Source organism: Cajanus cajan, chromosome 9 (genome assembly GCF_000230855.2).
Source record: "Cajanus cajan strain Asha chromosome 9, NIPB_CcT2T_4, whole genome shotgun sequence".
Classification (NCBI taxonomy): Eukaryota; Viridiplantae; Streptophyta; class Magnoliopsida; order Fabales; family Fabaceae; genus Cajanus; species Cajanus cajan.
This window is the reverse complement of record NC_138525.1, coordinates 20307285-20323556: the sequence shown is the minus strand read 5'-3', so window position 1 is coordinate 20323556 and position 16272 is coordinate 20307285. Positions and strand designations below refer to the sequence as shown.

The window sequence follows — 16272 nt, the reverse complement described above, 5'->3', positions numbered from 1 at the left end:
TTTAATGTGAAGTTGTGAACATATCCCACCATAATTTATTGCCCGATTTATTTATCATATTTAGTCTCGATTCTAATGTTTTATGAACCCTATATGATATAATAGATAAGAATCCATTATATATAAATATTTTATAATTTAAATACGTATTATATATCAAGATAAACATATAATCTCAATGAAGTTATTGAAACATGTGAAATTGAAAATTAAAGTTTATAATCTTAACTCTTTAAGTCCTTTAAAAAATGTTCATAAATATTTTTTTATTATATATTTTTATTTTGTTTTAAAATGATACATAATTTTAAATATTTATATAAAACTATATATATATATAACATAAATTTTAATTTTAAAAATTGACTATCTAATCACGTAATCTTAACTTCATTCCTGAACGGAGAGTTTATCTTATTCTACTATTTCCTAAATATGATAAATCGTTTGATAAGAATATTATATAGAACTATCATACAGATTCTTTTAATTTTTTTTTAAAAAGAATGTTATATATTTAATATAAAACAATTGTTTAAGAGGACCGGCAATATACAAAGATAATTAATATGTACCTTCATATAAACCAAAAGTATAACTAAGTTGTAACATTTAAATATAATAATAATAATAACTTATAAATAATCAATAAGTTGAAGTGTTAAAAAAAATTATTAAGAGGAGCATTTTTTTTGCTGGCGAAAAAAAAAAAGAGAAATACTTTTTTATTCATAAAATTTGAATTTAGTACCAATAAATTTAGAATAATTTACACACACTACCTAAATAGTTGATCTAGTCCCAGAAATATAAAAGATAAATATATTTGTTAATAAACTTATTACCATAAGTGATTCTGATTTGAGAAGATATGTATATCAAAGTATAAGCAGTAACATTTAAATGTAATAATAAAAATTTAGAAATAATTAACATGTTCATAGTTTTAAACTATATAAATTAATATATTAATTTATTAATTACATGAAATTTAGTAATTCTTTTTAGGAATAAATCTATATAGGAGGAGAATTAAATTTTGATAGGTAATATATTGTATTTATCAAAGTTTGAGTTGTAAGAAATTAATTTTAATTAATTACTTTTTAAGAGTTAAGTAAGATTTTGGGATGATAATTTTGTTTTATTACATGAACGGTAGCTATTGATGTTTTCTTCTCTTAGTTTTAGACAAGTAAATTTGTATTTATAAGTAATATTTAAACCGGTATTGACTTTGATGAAAAATATTTAGTTTGATAAAGCATAAATATGAATATAGATACAGATAATATTCAATTTATTAAAGTAGATAAGAGGATGAAAATATATATATATATTTTATACGTCTTGTATTTGTATTTAACTGTCTTAACTTTAAATTTCTAAAAACTTAAATTCTTTTTAGAATTTACTAGAGATTTTTGTAATTCTTACTCTATTTTAAATTTATGTCAAATAAATATTAATTAATGTAATTTCATAATTTTTATTTTATGTTAAAATTTCTATTTTTTTAATATATTTTTTACATAAAAAATAATTAATTTCTGAGCAGATACGAGTATGTCTTATACTTGATAGAGACGGATATGAGATACAAATTTCATACTCATCAGGTATGACAACAAATATGAGAACAAGATATAGGACAGAGATATTGAAACCCGCATTCGTTCCAACCCTTTGCCATTCCTAGATGAACATAGAGTTGACTCAATATATTGGAGGTCTAAAATAAATTCTAAAGTATGTCTTTTTAAAATTAATAATAATATTTTTTAATAAAAAATAAAAATATTTTAGATATGAATCTTAAAAAAATAATTATATTTATATATCTTTTAAAGATAGACCTTTAAGAGTAAAATTTTAAGAATACAAAAAAGGACTTTAAATTATAAATATTAAAAAAATTATATAACTATATTAATGTAAGATATTTTTTTTAAGGAGCAAAGTGTGACAACTGGGATCGCGACGGAACGGCAAAAAATAAATTGAAAAATACGAGTCGCCACCAATGTTGTTTTTAAGGAAAAAAACATTGGGAAAACCATAAAATAGAAAATAGTCTACGAAAACCAAATTTTTGAGTTCGGGAGTCGATTACGTGTGACGAAGGTATTAGCATCTCACAACGTTCGTCCTAAGACGATTACCTTTAATTAATTAAACTAATTATTTATAATTTATAAAATATTTATCTCACTAAAATGCTCAAATATATTTTATTTAACTAAACTATTATTGTATATATATAGAAAAATGTTAAAATTATTATTGTTATATAAAAAGGAAAATAATATATTTTTTATTTTTTGGCTCGACAAGATTTAGTTCTTGCTCCTACGTATCTTTATGTGTAATGAAGAATCAGAGTCACGTAATTCTTTGGTAGAAAATATTTGTGTGTTGATATTTTTTAATTAAATTTTATTTTTGTTAAATATAGGATTCTTGAACTGTCTCAGCTCATTCACCCTAAAAATATAAAATTAACTAAGGTGTACACCAAAGTCAATTCAATAAAATTTTAATTATAATTATTGCTAGAGATGTTATGATCTTAAAAAAATTCTTGGTTGGACATTTTCGTTTTTGGAAAAAAAATTTAAAGATAAGTTGTCACAACTTGTACTTTAAATTCAAAGGTTAAAAAGATGTCACATCTATAGTTAACCATTCCTCCAATAAAATTTTTAATACAATAATTTTAAATATTTATATTGAATATTGTAACACTATATTTTGATATTTAATCATATTTTGAATTTAAATAAGACTTTAAGATGATAAATAAACTTCTTAAAATAACAGATATTATTAATAAAAAATAAAATAAAAATAAATAAATAAAAAGAAAGTGAGTTCGATATATTCACTATTCTTCGCTCAAGAAGTGATAACTTGTTAGTTTCTCCTTTTGAGCTCCCTCTAGTCCAAGGTGGAGATGTGTGTGTGTGGGTGCCCTTTGGGAAGGGGAAGGGCCGCTATTTATAGACTTTCAGGAGGGACCGGAACGGCCCATTCTGAATCCGGAACGGCCCGTTCCGGGGTTGCAATTTTACTCACAACGACCATTTTTGGAACAGGCTGTTCCAGTTTCGGAACGGCCCGTTCTGGACTAAATTTTTTAGGTATTTTGGTAGTTCGGGAACGACCATTTTGGCCTAAAAACTATAGGTTTTTTTTGAAAATTGGAACGGTCCGTTCCAATTTGGGAACGACCCATTCCAGTTGTGGGAACGACCCGTTTTGGGCCAGAAATATTAGGGCATTTTGGAAGGCTGGAACGGCCTGTTCTAGTTTTGGAACGGCCCGTTCTGGACTTCTAAAATCATATGAAAATTACTAAATTACCCCCCATAAAATATAAGAACTGAGGTGTTACATTTGGCTTCCATATTTTTGTCCTTTTTTATTCTTTCTTGTACATACCATTTTTGCTATTTTTTTTAAACAAAATTAACATTTCTCGGACGAAATTGGATTACTACACAAAGCAAGAGCCTCATTAACCTTATGCTCGAGCCAACTCTAGATGAATGTGAAAAAAAAACAAAAAATTACTTCTACCTATAATATTTAATATAGGTAAAATTTAATTGCTTATAATTATTTATTATAAATATAAAATCTCAAAAGTCATTAATTCGGACAATGAATCAGAATTCAAATATTATATAATAAACACCCATAAGAATGAATACTATCATATATATATATATATATATGTCTGTCCTACCATAAACGGTAGAAAAAAATTGTATTTATATTATTTGTCAATATTTGTTAATTTAAGTTACTCATTTATTATCCTTAACAAATTTTATCTATGAACAAAATTGATCTTGACATTTCATGGATTCGAGGCGAAATAATAAGTATAAAATTTTACATACAAATATTTTAAAATATAAACATATATAATATAAAATAGATATATAAATGATTTAATTAAAGCTTAATATATCATTTGATTTATGAAGTTTTTTGAGAATTTTTAATTAATTAGGTCTTAAACACAAAAATTTATAATTTGTTTTTTCATTTATTTATAATTTAGTCTTTACGATTAGAGATTCGTTTATAATTCATGATATTTAATTTGACATATGTTTCCTTGTACACACATAACCATATTAGATTGCTATTTAATGTCACCATTCATGTGTATTAGGTTTTAAACATCATTGGTTAAATTTTTTTGTTATTCTAGAATTGTTATGATTAAAGAGATAATGAAAATTCTTATAGGTAGATTAAAATTTGCTAAATATGTATGATATGAAATAATAACTTGAGGCAACTCTATAGGTATAAAAATATAAAAAAAAATGTCATATTTTACGAAATATAAATAAATATCTAGTTTTAAGGACTAAACTACAAAAACAAAAAACAAAAAGATAAATGAGTCGATTACAATTTTTGAAGTTTAGAGATCTAATTAAAAATTTTCAAAAGGTTCATAAACTAAACAATGTATTAAATCTTTATTTAAAAATCACATGTTTTATTACATTAAAGAAATAAAAATTATAAGTCTAAAATAGATATACTATATTTTAAATCAATTTACTTTTATACTATCATTTATTATAGAGTATTATATAAATAACTTTAAACACCAAAAGTAATGCATCTCCAAATTAGAAGAACAAAAATAAATTGAGAGACTAGAATCAAACTTAAATTTTTTTTAGAGGGATCAAAAACATATTTTATTATTTTATAAATTTAGTACATAAAAAATTAACAATAAAGATAACATAACATTATAATTTTATCACTTTACATTTAAATAAAAAATAAAAAATGATAATTTTAATTTACTTTTTTAAAATAATATAAATAATATAAAAATTATAATACACTTGTATAGTTTAAAAATTTGAACTCCTCTTAATCATGAGTCTTACATAGTTGCACCTGCAAACAAGATCCAAAATCGACCCTACTAGTAAAGTTTTTCGCCATCTCAATTGATCACCACAAGTGTCATATCATTGGTGGTGGATTTAGGACCTTGGATTAGTGGATACAATTTATTTAAAAAATAAATAAATAAATAAATATATATATATATATATCAATACAGAAATATTACATGAAAAACACTTATTAAGAATGAAAATAAACTAAAAATAGACCAAAATATAAAAATAAATTAGCCTATACAAAACAAAAATTAACAAATAAAAAATTAGGATCAAAGTGGGTAAAAATATAAATTTAGAAAGAGCAAAAGACTTATAACTCAAATCACATACATGTATTATCTTAAAAGTTAGGGGATGTAAATACACTCCCTCAAATGCATGTAAGTTCATTATCGCATATTAGTATCTCGATGTTATTTGTTCCACGTCAACAAAATTATTAAATTCATGATTAAACTGTGTTCGATTGAAATTTTAATAATCAAAATCACACACTTGTAAAAAAGTAAAAATGCATTAATTTTTTTTTTTTACAAAAGTAAATTATATCATGAATCTTGAACTAATATCCTTATGGTAATAATGTTAAATTAGAATTTATCTACCATATATCTAATTATAAAATTTGTAACACCTCCCAACCAGCACATATTCAATGTGTTTCTTACCAACAGATCAAATTTCCAAATTTTAATTAAATCTTTATCTTTTTTGGTATTATACCAAAATAGAGAAGTCTTTGAAGAGTGATAACGTAATATTAGAAGTTCATGGGTTAGAGACATGTGCTATATATATATATATATATATATATATATATAATACACAAGCAAGTGCTATAAACTGGAATCCAGTGAGAGTTTTGGAGAGGCACTAATAAAGTTGGTGCAATGATGAAGAGCAAAGAAGAGAGGGAGTTGGAGAAGAAGATCAAGGAGGCCAAAAAGAAGCTTGGTGAGCAGAAGGAGGAGAACAGGAAGAAGGAGCTTCTCCTTCGCGTGTTTCAAGTATATACTGAGACAGGTAATTTTCTAGAGCTACAGAAATTTACCCCCAGTGAGCTGAAAGAAGTTTTGGAATTGATTGATGTGCATTTGAAGGAAACTAAGCAAAAGATAGAGGACTCAAAGAAGAATGAACCCACTGAGGACCAAGCCACAATGGTTGATGATGGAGCAACCGAGTGCAAAGGAAATGAACCTGTGGTTGTGAAAGGTGGGGAGGGCTTGGAGATGATCATGGAAGCTGTTGATGAAACAAAGATCAAAAGAAATGTTTAATTAATGACTTTATCAATGGTATGGTGGGATTAGTTGTTGCAAATGTGGTGGTGTCAATCTCCATAACAAATTACCCATTTCATGTGTGTGTGTTTTTATTATAAGTTTCGTTGTTGGTTTTTTGCTGTTTGGTTAAATCCATGTTGTTTTGGTGTTTTGAATAAGACAGTATCAGATAATACTGAAGGGTTCAAATCCATGTGAATCCTTAAGAAGGGGAGATTTCTTTTCAATACAAATTTCATTCCTTGGAGTTGAGATAAAGGAATCTCGAAGAAGACTAATAATATTTGGTTGGAGTCATTGATACCATTTTTTCTACTAATATCACCTTGAAGAGAATTCAAAGCAACATAATCATTAGAAACATCAATTTTTATATTGATCGTCCAATCACATCACTAAATTTAGGCATCAATCCTGCATTAAAATAGATGAAAAGCACACTAGACAACTATCCAATTAGCAACCCAAAATTGCATTTGTTTTAAGATTCCTCTTATGAGCCTAGGCAAAGGACCGCGGGTTACCTACATTAATATGAGAAAGAGTGTGAATAATACACTCTCTAATATATTTATCATAATATTCTTATTTTTATTGGCTAAAATTTATTGAAAATTATAAAATGAGAAAGTATCATTAAATAAAATGTGAAATCCACCAAATTTTATATTTTTCAATAAATTTTAACTAATTATAAATAATGTATTTTAAAGTATGTTAAAGAGTGTATTGCAATCATATAAGAAAATAGAAAAAGAAGAACCACATGAAAAAAATTATATTTTGCAATCAAGAAACACACATCAACTGCACCTCCACGAATGAAAATTTGACTATAAATATCTGGATTATAGCTTCGTCTGCACCCAGTTTCTTCACAGTATACGTTGCACAAACTTTGGATTGAAACCATTCCTAATTTCAACCTTAAGAAGGAAGGTTTCGTCAACCAATTCTAAGATTTCTTTTGGAATTTCAATTGCACCAGCAAACTGTAAATATTTCAATGAAAATTTAGAAATTTATGATTAAAGTAATCAAAAAAGCAAAAAATCATATACACTTAGAATAACATAGAATAATATGGTATACTTTATCAACTAATTTTACCGATGCCAAGCATGACCTCTGAAGGGTCGGACAATTTGCACAAAGTCCTAGATTCTAATATCACTGTCTATTATACACGCAAAAAAATCTTGTTTTGGTTAAAAAACAGAATCTTATTTAAGTACACAATTGATAATTTTTTTCATGTACAGAAATAAATGATGTCATGAATCATGAATTATAAGCCTAACGATAACAATGTTAACATATGATTTTATCTTGGATGCATCAACAGCAAAGTTTCATAACAGGTACCAACTACTCAATATTGCCTTAATTGCTTACATTGCAGATTCCTTGATTAAAGAAATTTGTATACGTGGGTGGGCTGAAAGTTTTTCAGACCAACCCATACAGTAAAGGTTATTTACCTAAATCTTGTCAACCCCCCTCTTTCACTCACACCTAAAAATATTATGCAAAGATGGATGTAGGATCAAGATATAAATGTTCATGCCACTACCAATGTGATATTACTGATAGATATCATGTGATTTAAACATGTGGTTAGAAGTTCAATTTTTTTAGGTCTGTATATATAAAAGAACATTTGTTAAAGGATATTAACATTTTAAATAAATCTCAGTACAAGTCCTTAGTTCTCCAACTAGAGGATACCCAGTTCCCAGATTCACAAAAATATGTACAAGTGGCTGACAGAAAATAAAGATGAATAAGATATGATTGCGGAACTCAACTGTTACGTGTAGGAAAATATCCAATCATTCCGTTAGGAATTTTTGTTTTGCTGAATGGATGAGACAATAGATTGCGACATTTTGTTGAATTCTACTAAAGTCCACATGCGTGTGAAAAAAGAACCTCTGCCTCTGGCATGATTAACGCTGCATGTTCAAGAAGTTTTAGCGTGGCCTAATATCACGGAATTTTATCCTTCAACAGAACAATCCAACCTATCAATGCTTTTTCATACCACGTAAATAGCAGAATTGACAATTCCATTTTTAATTGTCTTGCGTTTTTGTTTAACTCGGATTAATTATATATTATTATACGATAGTAGGGCTAAATACAAATACATCAATGTTCCACTTTCTACTTACCATATTATCTTCTCACACTCGGCTTTTGAATTTGATTTGAATATATCGTTATGCTTGACCAACATGTACAAGCCACCACATCACCTAATATAAGATTCATCGTTCCATGTTGAGAACCTCAGATCAGAATCACACAATGTAGAGAGAGTGAGGGAGATTAATACAAGGATAAAGATTTCAATTAATTTGTGCATCCTCCATTAGAGTTGATAAAATCAGAGGAGAGAAACTAAGAAATGCCAGTTATTCAAAAAGGTCTGATCTCAGAAGAAGCTTAATAGTACAATGTCGATACGTAACAAAATCTCTTGAATTTTACAACCACTATGAATAAAACTAAAACTAAGTAAATAAATTATAGAAAAAAAGAAAAGAAAAAAAAAAGAGTCCATATTGGATTATCAATGAAGTGAAACACGACAATAAATCACACAGTTTACATGCTATCTTTTAAACGATGATACAAAAGACGAGAGGATCCATGTATATCCCAACATACAAAGATACAATGAGAATGACCCTTCATTCCCAAATTCAACCGCCCAGAAATACCAAATGCCATGCGGAAACATGATTACGTGAACTTTCCAACAAAACCCCAAGGGTGCTTGCCCTTTGTGGTGAGCACCCCTAAGAATAAATAGTTAAGTAGTCCTCATTCCTCAAATCTGAATCATGAAATAAGGTACCTTCATTAGTTGACTAGATGTCAACACTATGAACAATGAATGGCATGGATAAGTCAGCAGGTCAAGCGTTTTCTATCAAATTCAAAATGTGGTGCTACTTTCACTTGCAGAAAGTGAGGGGCCTTCAGACTTCACGAGAGTTGATCCTTTGCTACTAATGTCAAGACCCTGGAAACGACCAAGCTGGTCATTTTGCAATATTTCTGAAAGTGGGTGAGAACTTGTTTGATGCATTTGATGAGTTGCCATTGTGGATGGGGAATGACCAAATGGTGGCATCTGGATATTCTGGTGACCAGGAGGACCTGATTGTGGCGGGATTGGAACAAAATTTGATCCTGTAAATGGCATCTGGTGCATTCCCAGATTAAAGGATTCAGTGTGGCTCATTATCTCACCAGTAGCAACCTTAAGTCTCTCAACTTCCTTCTTCAATGCTTCATTAAGAGCTACAACATATCAGAAGCTAATTTTAGTATAATTAGATAAGCATAATAAAATGCTTTAAAAGTTTCATTAAAAAAAAATAAAGCAGTAAAGCACATATTCTCAATGTATCATAAGAAAGTGACTATGGTTACCATCACGAAGCTGTGCTTGTTGCTCCATAGCTTGCAGACGGAGCTTAAGCTCTGTATTTTCAGTGCTCAGGCCCGTTGTGTCCCTCTGGTAAAGAATCAATAAATATTTTGAGTCATATTCGACATTCCTATTCAACCACAATAAGTTTGTGTATGGATAGAAACTAAAGTCAACCAGGGTGAAGCCTCAAAAAGCAAAGCACCATTATATTTACCACAAATTACCAATGTGATTAAGTAAAATTCTAGAAAAAAAAAAAGGAGGAATTCCAGAAGAGAATACAAACAGAATGATCCAAAATGTAATATTTTTGTAATTAAATTCATTAAAGATATCTATGGATCAAGGAAAATATCAAAATATTTGAAGGTAATAAGCAAAAAGACAGATGGATCTCACAATGAAAATATCTCTGAAACTTTAGTCTTTAATTGAGCCATATGACGACGTGGTGTAATCCATGTAGCCAATCCCACCTAGTGGGATAAGGCTTTGTTGTTGTATAACCAAAGACAGAATATAAAACTATAACCCACACGCAGCAAAAAAGAACTCGGGTAGTATACTAAAACCAAGTTGAAGCAATTTCTAGGACACTTCCCGTGTAAATGTAATGATGCAGTCGAAGTGATTGCACCAAGCAGCATCAGGAAATCCAATCAATTAAACAGGCCTACCCTGTAAAATGGAACTTCTAAGAGTACTTGAGTTTCATCCATACGTCAACACAAACCTGGTACAATGTCAATTGGGCAGAAAGAGTTGTGGCTTCCGTTTGAAGAGTCTGAACCTTGCGCTCAAGTTCTTGTATATATCGTGCTTTTCTCTCTTTTGAACGAGCAGCAGATTGCCGATTCGCAAGTATTCTATTCAATATTCACACCACCACCACCATCAGAAAAATAGTATACAAAAATCAAATCCACAGCAATTACTGAATGAAACAAGCATATAAAATAAGTCAACAAGGCTTTCATAAACTAAGGGGGTGTGATCGGGTAAATTTCTCCTCAAACACATCAATAGTAGGAAAATAAATTAAATAAACTAAAATTAATTTGTAAAAATTCTCTACAATTAACGTCTCAAATCTTATTTTTAATTTATGTTCAAGTTAATTTTAGCTAATAAAAAAAACTTATTTTAATTTTCTTTCCAATTTTATGAGAAGAGAAATTTATCTAAAAATGGCGAACTAAACTAAAAACTCGAAAAGAAACTAAAATGAAAGCTGAAACGGAGAAAACCCTATTGTTTATGAATTTACACGTCACATCAAAACCTAATTAACCACTCGAAACCAAAATGAAAGTAGAAGATGCATTTTCGCGATCGAAATTGAGAACCTCTTGGCACGCTTGGGATCAATTGTCCATAGCTCAGCTAACTTATCAGGAGGCATAGCTTTCTTCGCTTCCATAATTTCCCCGAACGACGAAGAACCATCGACTGAACTACTGTGCCGGTGCCGCGGCCTCGCCGGACTCTTCTCAAGTTCGCTGTTCGGATCTGCGCCGTTTCCGCCGCCGCCGGATCCGTTGGCGCCGCCGAACTTGCCCACGTCAATGTACGTCGAGAACAGGTCGTCCTCCGATCCGATCTCCTCCATGCTCGCCGTCGACGACCCGCCGGCGAACGGATCGGACGGCGACAGGTCCATCATGTCGTCCGGCAGCCGGAAACTTACCTCGGAGTGGGCTCGCCGGTGGTGAGAGCCGCCGGGGCGCGGGAATAATGAGGAGGAGGAGGTGCCGGCGGCGGCGGCGGTGGCCGCCGTGGACGGCGGCGGACGTGGTAATTGGGATGCGGCAGTGGCATTGTGAGGATTGGGATTTGGATTGGAATTAGGGTTTGAAGATGGATCTTGCATCTGTTCTCAATTCCTATTCGTTATTTTGGTCCGATTACGCATCACGAATGTGTTATCTTCCTTCTTTCTCTACTTTTAACAATTCTGCTACATACAAAAATTAAAATAATAAAATAATAAAATCATACAGTAAGAAATGTAGAATGTTGTCGATTTTTATTTTTAATATAGTTAAAATTCTATTAAACATGATTTTGATTAGTTGATAATATAAAATATTTTATATTAACAATATATATATATATATATATATATATGTATATTCATTTAAATAAAAATAAATAGTATTTACAAGCAATATAAAAAATAAAAAATAATTTCTAATTAATTGAAATTATAATTTTTATGTTAATAGAATATTGAAAAATTCTTAAAATAACCACCTTAAATAAGTGTGTTAGATATTTAAAAAGTAGTTAAAAATACAACTAGTTAAAGGTCATGTTATTGATTAATAAAGAGTGCATTACAATTGAACTTATTTTAATGTTTTAATTACTTTTATAATTTTATAAATTTCCTTGTGATCCCCGCCTGGTTGAAATGAAAGCGATATGAAATAAAATAAAATATAGAAATTTGTATATTATATAGTATGTCTTGTTGAGGGCCCAAATGCTATTTATTTCATTGTGTGCGAAAAAGTCGTATTTAATTGGAATCATAGTATTTTTTTATATATAGATTTATGATTTATGTACACCTTTTTCAAACATCACGTAGCACCACATGCACAATCATGTGACTCGGTTGAAAAGGTCAAGTGATATGTCACTATACCCTGCGCGAATTGGTGTTTTGACCTTCGAAAAGACTCTTTTTATAGCTATATTTAAGTGTGTAGGTGAAGAAGTTAAAGCAAATATGAATTGAATGTTTTGATTAATTTATTTTTATTTTTATAAATATTAATATTTCAATTTTTAATACATGATTAAAAAGACATGGAATATTTTTAAAATATGTTTGTATTTAAATAAATAGATTTTCACTTCACTAGTATTCATTTTCATTTTCATTTTAAAATGATGAATACATTAATCTTTTTTTATTTTTATGAAATACCTAACATTTTTAATTTGTTAAGGCATTGATTTAGAACATTGAAAGAGTTAGATAATTGGTGGCATGAGGGATGAGGTTGTGTTTATTGCCAAAATTTCATTAATAAAGTGTATTGTCTACTAAATGCCAACTAACTTTTTAGTAGTTTTTATTATATATGGTTCAAAGAAAAGTTTTCTAACTTATTTTCTAGTTTTAAAATTGCAGTGTGAAGTCAAGAACGATTTAATTTAATAAGTAAAAGTATATTCCAATTTGTAAAATGAGTGTTTTTTTTACTCATCAAAATTATAATAATATATAATATCTTATATATTTTATTTCAAACTCTCAACACTAAACGGATTCTAATAAAATGAGTGTTTTGTGTATTTTTTAAGTGAAAAATAATTTTTAAAGGCGTAATTATATTTTAACATTCGTTTTTTAGTTTGTGTGATTTTAGTTTTCTCTGATATAGTTTGGGTTTAATTTTTAATTAATATGTACTTTAGATTCAGGTTTTTTTTTTTATAAAAAAATTAACGTTAGATAGAATTAATTTTGAATTGTTAATTATAGTTTTTTCTTCAACAATTGTTAATTATAATTGAGATATGTGCTAAAATTAATCTCAAAAATAAATTTTACATTAAAACATACAGTATCTTATAGAAGAAATAATTAGTTATGAATATAATGTTTGTTAAATAAATACAACTAGAAGTGCAATCAAGATATACATGTGTCAATTAAATTAGACATAATGATTCTGTTTAAATACAAGTTTAGAAATATTTTTATATAAAAGTATTTTTATGAAAAAACATTATTTATTTTCAATATAAAAATTTTCAAAAACTTTTATAACTTGTATGCAAAGAGGCCCAATTTATAAACGGTTGAATTTATTAAGAAACTACTTATTAACCAGTGATGGAAACTTATAATGTAACAATTTTATTTTGGTTAAATTACACTTTTAGTTCTTTTAGTTTTGTCAATCTATAATTTTAGCTTCTTTATTTTAAAATAGAAATATTTAGTCTCTTTATTTTTAAAATATAAAATTTTGATCCCATCAAATTTACATATATTAATAATTAAGTTTTAAGGTTTACTTATATTTAAGTGATATAACATTTAGAGATAAAAAGATACTAAAATAATGTAAATAAGATTTATTAATAAAATAAATATCAATCACCTCATTAAAATAAATATAAACAAAGATTTTTTATATATTATTTTTAAAATTTTAATCCTTACATTCGATGTCATTAAATATTATGTTATTTAAATATTGCCAAGTAACTAAACAACTTAAAATTTAATGATAAATGAACATCAAATTGATATAAAATGACCAAATTATTATTTTTTTAAAATAGTGAGACTAAATATTTTTATTTTAAAATAGAGAGATCAAAATTACGAATTGACAAAAATAAAAGGACGAAAAATATAATTTAGCCTTTTATTTATCAATTAAAAAAATTAGTTACATTTTAGTTTACATATTTTTCTTTAGAATTTATATTCAATTTTCTTTTCATTATTTTAATTTTCTCAAGTTTAATTTGATAATTTTCATATAAATAAAAGTGCATTTCAAGTTCCAATTTCTACCCAAGATGAAATCATGTGTATTTCATGAATTTGTTTGAATATAAAAAATTAAATTTAAATGTCCAGAAATATGTTAAAAACAATTAGCTTAATTGAGATGTGTAAAACCTAAGTAAGCTACTTGATTTAAATCATGTTAAATAATGTATAAGATACTTTAATTGAAATGTTTAGGTAATTCATTAGTTAATTAAGTTATTGACTATGCCAATGAATTGGAACAAATTAATGTTATTACTCAACCCTTGCAACCAATTAAGCAAATAAGATGTTCATCTTGCTTCATTAGTGAGGGGAGGTGGGGGAGGCTACAACATAGGAGGAGTTAGAAGGAGGTGGTCATGAAGAGAAAGCCAATGACGATGACGACAGTAAAGGAGGCTGCAACAAAAAATGAAATAGGTTTTACAAAAGCCTAACCTTATAAGAAGGTGGCAAAGAGTTCCATTGAACTTTCAAATTCTACATAACGCAACAATGACATAACATGCATGCAAAGCTAAGGGTGTTATTATCAAAAGTGTTGTTGGACTTGGTTGTTGAATTGACCTCTCCCTTGGAAGAGGAAAAAAAAAAGGTGGATCCTTATAGTAGACAATGCATCAAACGTTAAAGGCAATGGATCGCCCTAGAAGGTTCAAGCATAGTCCTTATAAAATAATCTTTATGCTTCAAATTTAATATTAGTAATAATTAAGCCAAATATGAAGCTCTGATCGCCGGAGTGAAATCATGAAAACTTTCAATTTAATAGAGACTATGATCTATGCCCAAATTTTTTTTTTTTAGCTTGCCTTTTGTGGTTTTTCTATATCTAAAATTTTGATTTTGGTGTTCCTTGGAGGTTGAGTTTGTTGTTCTCACAAGTTATTGCTTTCTGCTTTCAACTGATTTTTTTATATTATAAATAATTAGTTGAGAAAAATAAATTAAATTAATTTTAAACTTAAATATATTTCTAACATTTATTTTGTTTTTGGTTCTTATAATTTTTTCTTCATTTTTTATCCTTCTAAAATTTGAATTTTTTTTTTAATTTCTACTTGTATAATCATTTTTAACTACTTATATATTTATTATTATAAAGTTAAGTGACCATCTCAAGTAATATCATACTTGTTTGTTATATCATATTAATATACGTATCATACTTCTTAAAAAAATTATAAATCATTAAAATAAATGTTATTTTATCTAGCTTAAATGATCATTAGAGAAAAAAAATAATGAATTTAAATTCTAAAAGGATGAAAATAAAAAATATTTTATAGAGATCAAAATCAAAATTTATTTATTTTACAAGACAAAAAATAATGTTTATAAATTTTAGAGGGATCACAAATATTTTTTTTTATAGGAATCAAAATTAAAACACATTCATTTTTTAGAGATTAAAAATATATTTAACCTTATTTTAAACATATTTTAAAAGTTAAAAATAAAATAAATTAAATTAAAACCACGATGAGAAATTTGGATGTCTAATCCCGTTTCTCAACATTAAAAAAAAGGCACAAAAAATTAATGTACATAAATCGGATTTGGAAAGGGGGATCTTTTACTTGCATAATAAAATGTGTTGGGTTAGAAAACAAGTTAATATAGTACATATTTATTTGTTTAATAAAAAAATAAAAAAGTCTAAATTGTAAGATAAGAAAATGGCCATTTTAATACACAGTCAACAAATCATTTTGAAACATAGTTTCTGAAAAAAGTTGTTAAAACTTGAAAGTGATCCAAAGGCCCAATTTCATGCAAGCAAACCCATCTCTTTTTATACTTCATTTTTTTTAAATTAAACAAGTTAAAAGATAAATAAAGAAATCAAAGCTCAACTAAATAACGTGAGACTTGTGATAAGAAAATGTTAGACAATTATCATGTACTACAAGAAATATTACATATAATGACATACAAAAAATGTCACTTTAGGTACAATATATGTAAGTATACGTTTATTTGACATATAGTTACACACAATTTTTAATTTTGAATGAGATTTAACAACATATTTTGTATATCACTATAATTTATACCCACACTTTTTAA

At 27.6% G+C, this 16272-nt stretch overlaps 1 protein-coding gene across 1 annotated transcript; it reads right to left on the bottom strand.

Moving 5' to 3' along the window:
- Positions 1-8779: 8779 nt before the first annotated feature.
- On the bottom strand, positions 8780-11621 carry LOC109816914 (transcription factor RF2b). Its single transcript, XM_020382073.3, has 4 exons — positions 11024-11621; positions 10411-10543; positions 9677-9761; positions 8780-9544 (listed from the first exon to the last, which is right to left on the bottom strand). The coding sequence occupies exons 1-4, from the start codon at positions 11545-11547 to the stop codon at positions 9177-9179; spliced, it is 1110 nt and encodes a 369-aa protein (XP_020237662.1). The 5' UTR covers positions 11548-11621; the 3' UTR covers positions 8780-9176.
- Positions 11622-16272: the final 4651 nt, after the last annotated feature.

Excerpts from the sequence above, each read along its gene's own strand:
- LOC109816914 (XM_020382073.3), bottom strand. The coding sequence starts at position 11,547 with ATGCAAGATCCATCTTCAAACCCTAATTCCAATCCAAATCCCAATCCT. Across the intron at positions 9,762-10,410 it reads CCCAATTGACATTGTACCAG|AGGGACACAACGGGCCTGAG; the intron begins GTTTGTGTTGAC and ends ATTCTTTACCAG. Across the intron at positions 9,545-9,676 it reads ACAAGCACAGCTTCGTGATG|CTCTTAATGAAGCATTGAAG; the intron begins GTAACCATAGTC and ends GATATGTTGTAG.